The sequence below is a fragment of the Elaeis guineensis genome, chromosome 10 (genome assembly GCF_000442705.2).
Source record: "Elaeis guineensis isolate ETL-2024a chromosome 10, EG11, whole genome shotgun sequence".
NCBI lineage: Eukaryota > Viridiplantae > Streptophyta > Magnoliopsida > Arecales > Arecaceae > Elaeis > Elaeis guineensis.
This window is the reverse complement of record NC_026002.2, coordinates 24,935,335-24,946,913: the sequence shown is the minus strand read 5'-3', so window position 1 is coordinate 24,946,913 and position 11,579 is coordinate 24,935,335. Positions and strand designations below refer to the sequence as shown.

The window sequence follows — 11,579 nt, the reverse complement described above, 5'->3', positions numbered from 1 at the left end:
CTAGGTTGTGCTTGATAATTTTTTAGAAGATGTTTTTTAAAAAAATTCAGTATGAATCTGTTTTTCAAAACTTGAAATAATAGATGCTCATTGAATCTGAGATGAAAAAGATTTAAAATCTAAACTTTTCGACAAATTATTAAGTTAATATTTATTTTTAAAAAATATATTATGTGATTTTGAATTATATATGCTATCACTGAAACTTTGTAACCTAAACATAATCTGAAATGCATAAATATTATTGAGGATGCTTTTGATAACAATTAGTAGATTAAATTTATCATATTTAATGTCAATTGGAAAATTAAGTACCGAGCTAATTTGTCAAATATTATAAAGATTGTTGTAGCAATTTCATCTTCAACAGTATTATTTAATTTATACCTTGAGATAATAAATATATTAAAATTATTTTTTAAATAAAAAATAATATACATGCTTTTAGTAAATAAAATATAATATTAAAAAATGTATAGCAACTTTATCATGGTACAAAGAGCTGGTCATTTTTACTATATTGATTGTACTAAAAAGTATCATAATAAATCTTTATTACAGTCCTTCAACTGTGACATACTTTATACTACCAATCATAGGAGATATCAACCGATTTTAAATTTGCCTTTTATGTAAATTTATCACCTAAAAAGGATAATTAAATGATTTAGAATTTTTAAGAATGCAAGTTATTGGATAAAATGAAATATTATCATATACTTGAAATATTATTGATCCAACCCTAAAATAAACACTTAGTTGAACTAACAATATATCCAAACTCAACTTTAAAAAAATAAAAAAACTTCATATATTAATCCAAACTTAGCCACTGATTATCAAGCTTAATAGGATAATGGTAAGCCAATCTGGCCTAACATAACCCGAGCAAACCCAGGTCCATAAACGGATTATTTATTATTAAATACTAAATCTTAAAATTAATCAGCAAATATAATCCATATTTTTAAATCAATTTTCTAATTATCAATTTTTTAAATTTTATATATATATATATATATATATATATATATATATATCCAAAACTATCAACTTTATGTATAACGATCTTTGGATATTTTTCGAACGATATATAATAAATTTAAATATTTCTACATATTTTAATATAATATCTAAAAATTAATCTTAAAACCTCAAAACAAATATTTTTTAGATGAATTAGTATTATCTAATTAATATAACCAACTTTATTTTTTAATTTTCTAATATTTTTTTCATCCATATATAATAAATCTAGATATTTTATATGTTTGGACATAATTTCTTAAAATCTATCTAAAAAATTCAGAAAAATCATGTTAAAATATAATACATAGGCCCAAAAATATAATAAACCAATCCCACGTCTAATATTACAATGAGCTTAGGGATAGTGGTTGGACATATTTTTTTGGATACTCGACTCATCCCGAATTCTAATAAGATCCATTAGTAATAACTTATAGAGTTTGGGATGAATTTAAAATTTAAAATTCATTCAATTTTAGAATATGTTTAAGATTTATTATTAGATACCTACTATCCAAACCTAATATATGTACATGGTCGGAGGGTGGGAGGATTTGATCTTTTGATTTTGGTTAGCCTAACCACCCTAACCAATAAAGTACAATTCTCTCTCTCTATATATATATATATTAAAACAGAGACATCATAATGCAGATATATAGATTATTATTAACAAATATTTATTTATTTAATATCAATATTTAATATTGATATTAAAATTAATATTTACTATATAAGATATTTTTTGAGAATAAAATAATAAAATACGGATCCGATTTTTTCTTAAGGTTGCATTTGGTAACTGGCAATTTATCCAGATTGCTGACAATTTAACATGAGCTCACCATATTACTGCATCTGGTATATTTTTTAAGTGGTAATCTGGATTATCTCTCAAGAGGCAATCTGGATTGCCTTGAAGAGAAGTGGTTATCCAGATTACCACATATTTAGTCATATTGTAATAATTTTTTGGATAAAAATATCATCAAAAAAATTATCATGTAAATCATCATTTTCACTCTTTTCTTTTCGTGAGGGATAGATTGTCTCCGTGAGCATCGGCTGGTGGTGCTCGTCCCGACGAACCACCCTGAGGCAGAGGTGCTCATACCAACGGGCAACGGAGCTGGATGAGGTGGTGGTGGGGTGTAAACTCGAGGATGCCCGATCTTGCTCTCATGGGTGGCAGACGAGACTCCGACGAAGGCAGAGTTGAAGGCGATCAAATCCAGACGGGTGGGATGCAGGGAGCTGTGGGGGGTCAGATGAAAGAGATCGATGGGGTGGGTGAGGGTGACGATGGAAGCGGCCACAGGAGGTGTGATCGAGGGGTTAAAGGGTGGTGTGAGAGGGTGGGAGGAGGCGCGGACGGTCAGAGGATAGTGCCGGAGGCTCGACGGGTGGGATGCCATGGGGGGTAAGGTGTGCAGAGCAATCGGGGGCCACCAAGGGTGGGGCGGAGGGGGGGTCGGGTTGTGGCGTGCGAGGAAAGGAGAAAGAAGGAGAAAAAATAAAAAAAATAAAAATAAAAGTAATAAACATAATAATAATAAATTTTTTAGATTTTATAATAATAATAATAATAATAATAATAATAATAATAGCCATCGAATCATCTATTTTGATAATAGATAATTTTTCTCATTAAAAAAATTAAAAATTAATTTAATTATTTTTAAATTTAAATATATCGAAAAAAATTAAATATTTTAATATATGTTACATAGATTGATCTCACTGAGGATTTGGAGTATTGATTTTACTAAATATACGTTAAAATATTAAGCTAATAATTTAATTTAAAAATATTTTAAAAATTTAATATTATATTAATAATAATTTGATTATCATATTAAATATATCAATCAAAATTTTTAATAATTTAACTATAATATTACCTACATATATCAAATATAATAATTAATTAATATTTTGATAATTTAATAATAATAATTCATGTTGAAGGCAATTCAAATTACGTTATAAATTATCTCGCGATGCACCAAACGCAACTAAGAAATTAAATATCTAAACGATTTAACGTCGACGCCCCCGATCTGTAACCCTTCTTCCGTTCCTTTATTCCGTCTCTCTTCTGTCACTGTCTCGCCCAATCTACGGCGCTCCGATCGCAACCCCAAGCGCCACCGGAGATCCTGTCTCTCACTCTCCGGCGTCCACCGTCGGCCTCCATCGTCTTCTCCAGCGCTTAGCTTTTGGTCTAACTTTCTGCATCGCACTCCACCTGTTCGAAGGTAGGTCTAGCTGCCGGATTGCCCCAAGTCAAGGAGTAGCCTACAAGGTGTGTCGATATTCTTCTTCTCTGAATTCTAGAAGTTTTTAAAAGAACCATGGAAGTATAACAGTTGTGTTTATAACAATTGTGTTTCTCATATGAAGTCAGAATTATAAGATTATTGTTAAAATAAGATTGCTTTCGTATGAATTTAAAACTGTGAAGACAACTTCTAATTACTATTTCCACAGCATTCCACATTGGAGATGGCAGTATATGTCAGCAGTCCAACTCCAAACGCAAACTGAAAACGATGTTTAAGACATGAAATCTTGATGCCAACATCATCTTCTCCTGCTAGTGTTGCATCCTTTCTTTCTCCTTTCTTTGCTTCTCTATTCTCCTTATTGTCTTTGCATGACACTATATGAGGCAACCCTATTTCCCCTTGTTGCTGCTGAATGTCTCTCAGTCTGATCAGTTTTTGTCAAGGACTTTTTTATCGGATACATCCATCCTTTTCCACTGTAGGTATGACATCCACCATTTAAATCTTTTCCATGGAGCCATAAGCTTTTTTCTAGAATTTATATGAGATATTTCTAATATAATTTCCTTGTTGCTATATAGTTAATCACCACCAGAAAATCCATTTGTTATTTTTTTAATGATTTGTTGGTTTTATTTCAGTGATGTGAATATGGAACTGTGTCTCTATATGACTCTTTACCTTATAATTTGACTCAGAAATTATCATGACTTGCTATGTGTAAGCTTGCTATATCCCATTTTCTTGGGTTACAGCTTGTGCAAGTGAAGTGGAATCTTAGAGTCGGATTAATTACTAAGATGCTGTCTGTTTACTAGCTTTACTGAAACAGGTTTGAGAAATAAACAAATCAATGAGTTTTACAAGAATGGCTGTTTTGTTGTTTTTCCATAAAATACAGCTTACCGAAATGACTAGTCATAAAACATGAAAATGAGTTTTATGTACAAATAGCCTCCCTGTCTTTTCATAAAACCTGTTTTACAAAGAATCATGGTATTATTTGTTTTAGAAGAACTTACAGGAAACCAAATATCACCTAATTTCATGACCTCAAATTATGATCAGCTAGGTGGTTGGGTTGCCATACCTTTAGAAAAATAAGCTCTCTAGGATTCATAGTAGGTTGGTTAAATATTTAAAGTTTTTTTTTACCCCAGAAAATTCAACATCGAGTTATAGACAGTTGGCATTGGCTTTAGATTGATAGCTGTTCGCGAAAATCTGTTCAAGCTTGAACAAAATGTCTTCTCAATTATAGTTGTGCTCCCATAGGCAACCTATTTGGATGAGGAAAGGCTTCAGTGACAAATATGATGGCTTGTTCTTACTAGCCTGAATCTTCTATATAGGGCATAACATTCATCTTGGGTCCTTGGGATCCTTTTTGAATTTTGCTCCTACATTTTTCTCTTATGTACGTTACAGTTCATTTTTATAACTCTAGTTCCTTGTTTTTTCAGTCAAATTTTCTTCTATATCCACACTAAGCTAGTCAGTAAGTTCTACTTTCCTCATTTATTGGTGGTAGTTTATCCAATTTTCTGCAAATAGGACAAGTTAGTAGTTTTCAATGTCTTATACTAAAATGACATAAATCCCATAGTCCATAATAAGTTAGGAATCTTAAGCCATTGCTTGAAATGATTGTATATTGATGCAGTTGGAAATGCAAATGATGGATGATATCTTATTTGCCAAGCTATCTTTCCCTCCTTTCTACAATGTATGATCAGATGCTTTAGTGGTAGAATTTTCTCTCTATTTGTCTTATTGCAAGATTCTTGGAGTGCCATTTTGTTTGTACGCTACATCCTAGTCATATCTTTAATTTTTTGTGTCTTTCTTCAGTACCGGTAGTTAATTATTGTGAGAAGATTTCTAGGTTTTTATGATATCTACAGATTATCTCTGCTGTGGCATGTTGTGTATTGTAGTGAAATAAGTGAATAACATGATAGTCATTGGATATGTAGTGTGAACGTGGTTTAGGAAAAATCATTTTTTTTAAGAATTTTATTTGTGTTTACAAATTTACTTCAGGGTAAAGTTTACCATTCTAAAAAGCTCTATTATTGGTCCTTCATAATGCATGGTAGGAGTTTAAAGTTTTATGTATTTAGAAAAGTGAATAATTATGATGCTGTGAAGACTTAGATGGTTCGCAATAGTGTGAGACAGATGATGTTGAAAGAAATATAAGGCGGATAAAGGTCAATTGCTAGTCCTCTAAGGATTAGGATGCAATATTTATGTTTTCTTGGTGCTACAAACTAGGGGCGTCTAAAGACAGACAATATTTAAATAATTGTAAGGAATTAGAAAACCATTTTTCTACTTTGTGGACTCCACATCCCTCTTCATTTTTGCTCTCTCTCTAACACTTGATCACACTTCCACACAGTACCCCTCAATGGTTTGTGTCAAAATGTTATAATACATATATAGCAGTTACCCCACCTGCTATATGACTTTATGATAGTAATATGGGAAACATCATATCCTGCAACTTGTTAAGGTATAAAAATTATCTTGGTTATTTTTTGTTATTTTACATAGCAATGGTATAAACGAGATTTTAAATCCCGTTGGACAAAAGTTTTCTGATTTCTCCATGGAATGGCACACCTTGCTATTCCATCCTGTCATGACAGTAGTCCTAGTCATGAATTCCGGTAAATATCCTCTATCTTTCTCCCCTTATTCTTTTCTTTCGTTCATTCTTTTTTTTTTTTTTCTTCTTCTTTTCTTTCATTCCTTTACCTTTCTTTCTTTCCTTTTCTTTTTTTCCTCCCTTTCTTTTTTTCATTTTTTTTCTTATTTCCTTTCATTTTTTTTATTTTCTTCATCTTTCCTTCGTTTCCTTCTTCTTCTCTCCCTACGTGGATGGATTTCGGTGTCTCGAGCCCATTTTGGTCCTATTTTCTAGCAAGAACTAGACGGGGCCACCAAGATGCCCCCCGTCCTACCAGGATTGAAAACCTTGGTATAACATGCATAACATAAAACTAAAAATTAGGTTTTCTGAACTTTTCAGTCAAATAATATTCTGTCATGATGATTCAGTGATTGGTGTCTGCGTCAAAGCATGGCCTTTGTATCTCTATAATGATGTAAAGTACATGCTACTTGGTTTGGAAAGTTTTATTTAAGACATGCAAATCAACATGCTTTACATGTATGTGCTTGTTTATATAGCATGGAAATTTCAAATGTTGATTTAACATTTGATGTGCTTTTTATCCAGTTGTTTGTCTCTGTTTTGAGTCGAGAAAGTGCTTTCACCTGGATGATCCCTTTTTATAGTTTTTATTACCAAATCCCTTTAACAACTTTGTTTTCATTTAGTAAAATGGCAATACTTTGTTTTACTTTTATGGTTGTACAGCCAAATTGAAGCTATGGCAGGGGTGATGCAGAAGTTCATTCTTGCATCCATGATCATGTGGGTGGCTCCAATGGCCATACTATATGGATTTAATCATCATATAATTCCTGGTATGCTTACTTGTCCTGCTATCTTTTATTCATCTTTATTGAGTATTAATTATACTGACTTTTATTTCCCCTCTTAACAAGTTTGTGAAGAGGCCATACCTATGTAGTTCAATATTGTCTGGGTTGTATTTTTGAAAATGCCTTCAAGTCCCACTTCAGATTTATGCCAGAATTGCCTATCAACCATTCTTTTCTTACTGTAAAGTGATGGTTTGATGAAAAGTACAGAATTTCGCAATCCACTAGGATTTCTGTAATTTAGCTTTTTGAGACTAGTCAATTTAATTCCAACAACTGGCAGCTGACTGTCCACTTATTGTCAAATGGGAATTCCAAATTTGTAGTTAATACTGTCCCTCTATATTGTTAAGCAAATATCAAAATACCAACTTCTATCATACTTTCCTGATGATATCTTCTGTGTCATGGTGTTGGAGACGGGTTGTAAGGGTGTGGATGGCCATCATGATTGCCCTTGTTTGTCTATATTGGTCTGTTATGTGGTAGCAGAGCTGCAGACTGATGTAACCACACGTAACTGGGTTGTGACATGAATTTTGTTCAAGGAAGAAGGATGAGTTTTTGTATGACCCTGAATTTTTGTTCAACTCTATAATCTAGAGACAATTGAATTGAAGTATTTATTGCAAGCTAATCAATTGTTATATCCTTTAGCTCTCTTCAAAAGACAATGAACATTTGAATTCAATGAATCCATTCATCCATGCTTATATAGAAGTGCACCTATAGGGGGGCCTGGGGATCCATGCCAACCCCCCGGCCCCACCCCAACAAAAAAAAAAAAGAAAAAAAAAAAGAAAAAGGAAAGGATGATATATGAGATATCTCTATTCCAACCAAGTGCCCGCCGCCCCACCCCCACCAAAAAAAAAAAAAAACTCAAAAAAACCAAAAAAAAAAAAAAAGGAAATGAGATGGAAACAATATCATTAGTTTCTACAAGTAATACTACACCATGATTAAGCTCAAGGCCCCACTAAGATGGATTTGATGTTCATTCTTAAGTATCCCATCTCAATTCCACCATGGGCCCATGTACACTTATTTACTATGAACACATGCTCTCTAATGTAAATGGTTTTCAAGGCCAATGAGAATCCTGAATATTAGCTTCCTTAACTATACGGACTCTTCTATTGCCAATTTATTCCCACCAATTGCCTAGGAAGGCTCAAGAGATGATCACCATCCATAATTTATGCTCTCTTTTCCACATCCAAGCTTAAACTAAGGGTAAGAGAAAAAAACAGCAAGAACTTGCTTGAGCAAATCAAAATCTTACTTTTGTTTTCTTATTCCTTGGCCGATGTGATGATGCCATTGTTTACTAGCACATGCTCTTCAGTTTAGGTCTTGCACTCCCAGAAATCAACTGTGAGTAGGTACTCTAGCTACCTCTCTGTTCCCTCTCTTAGTTTTTGGTGTACCTTCATTTGGAGAGCAATTTTAGATGAGATGCTATAGTGTGGTTAGTCATGGAGACGCTTATATTGAAGATTGTAGCATAAGACTTCTCAAAGGCTTGCCTGTGGAGATTTCAGATAGGATCTGAACCAAAGGTTTCCTTTCAATTACTATTGAAATTTGATAGGGTTTGGCATCTTCTTGCTTGCATTAGGAATACAAACTTGATAGTTTTGCTCCATTATCATTTGCCAAGATACTTGTTTGTCAACTTAAGTACGGTGAGTTCCTACCAAACCTCTGGCTCCACTTTTTGCATTAATGTTATTTTCTGAAACATTTGTACCTGGATGAGAGGGGATAAGTTCTGTCAAGATCTTCTGTGCTTGTCAAAGTGTTTTATTTTAAAAAAATGCTATTTGGTACTTTTCTTTCTTAACACCAGGTCAAACCTCACATATTTTAGATTGAATTCTTTTGCTCATAGAAATTCTGTATTACTACTTTTCTGTTTATGCAATGTAACAAACATAAGATTATTTATGTCCAATACTCCAATGTGCATAAATATATCCACTGTATATTTCTATATGTTCATAAGAAAAATAAATGTTATGTAAGCATGAGCTGAGCAAACCAATTGTTTGGTCTGGGTCATATTGATCTGTTTTGCTAATAAAAATTCTGTATTAGTACTTTTCTTATTTTATGCAATGTAGTGATTATTTTTGTCCAATTTGCATGCACACACACACACACATGTATATCCATTGCATATGTTAATAAGAAAAAAAATGTTAGATAGACATGAGCCAAGCCAAGCCAAGGATTTGGTTGTTTGACATTTGCTGGACTGTCTGGTCATACATGTTAAGAATACTTTCAAGCTAGTCTACGGCTTGATCACACTTGCACATATATTGTAGCCGAGGATTCTCAGGCTTTTGAAACACCAAGCCCGAGCTTTTGAAAATATATTTAAGCAGTTGAGCTTGTAGGTTTGTGAATTTGGCTTGTTTATGAGTCTTAAAATGTGGCTTAATGTGAGTTTGTTCTTTACTAAATGAGATTTAACAAGCTAAAGTAGAGCCACTTATGACTTAATATTTTTAATTTCATGTTTTACCTAAAATCCAACATAATATGTCTACTCGGCTAAACTTAGGTCTAACAATGGGAGAGCACGTAGCGTCATGAGAAGCACCATGTTCTCATATAAATGCATTTGCCAGATATTCAGAGGGCCGAGCATCATGAGAACTACCATGTTCTGGCATAGCTATATCAGCTATTTTAGATTCAAGTCTTGAGACTTGAAAGGATGAACATTTTGGGATGAAGCTTTTTAAGAGGTTCTTTAAAGAATGAACTGATGGTAGATGGTTTTGTCATTGTTAGATTGGACTTTAGGTAAGAAGTTAAGAAGAGTAACTCATAAGTAGCCCTAGTTTGGCTTTTTCAATCTCATTTAACAAGAAGCAGCTCACATTAATCCATGTTTGAAAGCTTGTCTAGTAGACAAACTGACTTGACAAATCCACTGGCTTGAGTAAATATTTATAGGCTTTTGAGCTGCCAAGATATCTCATATGCATAATACCTCTGGGATTTTTCAATTCTCAGGAGCCACACCCCACTCTCTCCCCACTCTCCTACTCCTTGTCCCTCCCCCTGTTGGTATAGTTGATGCATTTATGCATCATTGCATGCCAAACACTGGCAGTAATAGTTGTTTTGATAATGCTACATGCCAGGCATGATACTTTGCCATATTTTGCGTGATCACCACTTTAATTTGGCACATCATAGTTGTCAAACAAAATGCTTTAAGAAATCTTTGTACGGAGAATAGCAACTTTGCCCAATCATTGTGATTCATAGCTGGCCCATTCAAAATGTAAACCGATACCTAATCCATTTGTTTTATATAAACTCATACCAGCCCACGAGCCCATTTAAGTTTTCATTCATTAATCATATATATAACTGAGAAAGTAAGGTAAAATATGGTATTCAAAGATCACAAACAACAATGTTTAATGGAACTTTTTAAAATATATCATCATAGTCACAATAAACTTAGAATTTTTGGATATATGATGGTCATGAACTAATTAATGCTAAAACTAGCTAAAATACAACCACATATCCTAAAATCCCATAGGCACCATGTCCATACTCATCATAACTTTTTCTAAGTGAATCAGACCATATGAAAAGAAATTAGAGACTATTAACTATGTTAAATCTGGGTGGTGGTTCCTGACAGGATCATTCTTGGTTACCGATCAGGTTCAGGGGCTAATCCCAAACCCGCACATTTATAATCGGGTTGATATTGGGTCACAGAAACTGCCCCACCTAACCCATTTGCATTAGGTGGGTCATGCAGGTTGGTGGGTGTGGGTTCGTCTTTGCCACCCCTATGTTTGTGAATCAGTGCCATCTCAATGCCATGAATTTCTGCTGCAGTTACTAATGTCAATATGGCTTATGAGTTTATTTCTTCTGCTGTGGTTTTGACCATGAAAATAGAAACTATCACGCTTGTCATCTGCTGCCTTATTTTATTTTTTCTTTTAAATTTTTGTATTATTGTATATTCTAGTTTTCTTTAATGAACAAGACCTTTCAGTTCTCCTGACTATGTACTTTTTTGGAGTCCTCTTTTGAACAGGTTCAGGTCAGCTTTCATCCTCATCCCAAACGCTTTTAAGTGGATTCCTTGCTGTTATATCAGTGAATCTAGTGATTGTATTTTATATCATTATGGCCATGAAGGAACCTGCCAATCGTGAGTCCCAGCCAGATCCTGCCTTTTTAGCTGAGGCCAAAGCCAGCATTAACCAATCTGCGACCACAACAAGCAATCCTGATGCCCAATCCCGGGACAAAGTGGAGTAAGGATTAATGTCAGTGAAATTTGTTTGTCCTATAATTTAAACTCTTCTCATATTTCACTTACATGTCTCCCACCATAAAGAACGGAACAATATTGGTGTGCTAGTTTACCACTTGGATTGTATTGGTGCAAATGCAGTAGTTTTTGACTTCAAATGATTTTAGCATAGTATATTTTCTATATCCTAGTGGTTTTGAAACAATGTAACAACTTACTGCTGATTGGGGATATGACAGAAATATATGCGCTAGAAAGGTGGAGGTGTTACCTACAATTTATTGAAGTCGATTAAGTGTTATCAAATCTGCAAGGCTTAGTGAAAGATTATACGCCATTGGTAGAATTACAAACATATATTACATTGCACCAAGCTTAGGGAGTAGCCTACACGATATTAGTAGTGTTACAATCACTGTTTTATACTTCCTGGCCAATCA

The 11,579-nt window shown here is 33.6% G+C and overlaps 1 protein-coding gene across 3 annotated transcripts; it reads left to right on the top strand.

Moving 5' to 3' along the window:
• The first annotated feature begins 3,050 nt into the window (after positions 1-3,050).
• Positions 3,051-11,297, top strand: LOC105059892 (uncharacterized). 3 transcript variants are annotated; one of them, XM_010943387.4, is made up of 4 exons: positions 3,051-3,334; positions 3,520-3,799; positions 6,706-6,815; positions 10,918-11,297. In XM_010943387.4, exons 2-4 carry the CDS (start codon positions 3,696-3,698, stop codon positions 11,142-11,144), a joined length of 441 nt encoding a protein of 146 aa, XP_010941689.1. In that variant the 5' UTR covers positions 3,051-3,334; positions 3,520-3,695; the 3' UTR covers positions 11,145-11,297. The 3 variants fall into 3 exon arrangements, with proteins under 3 accessions (XP_010941689.1, XP_010941691.1, XP_010941690.1); XM_010943389.4 differs by lacking the exon at positions 3,520-3,799 and having other exon boundaries at positions 3,051-3,287; XM_010943388.2 differs by lacking the exon at positions 3,520-3,799 and having other exon boundaries at positions 3,054-3,334.
• The last annotated feature ends 282 nt before the right edge of the window (positions 11,298-11,579 follow it).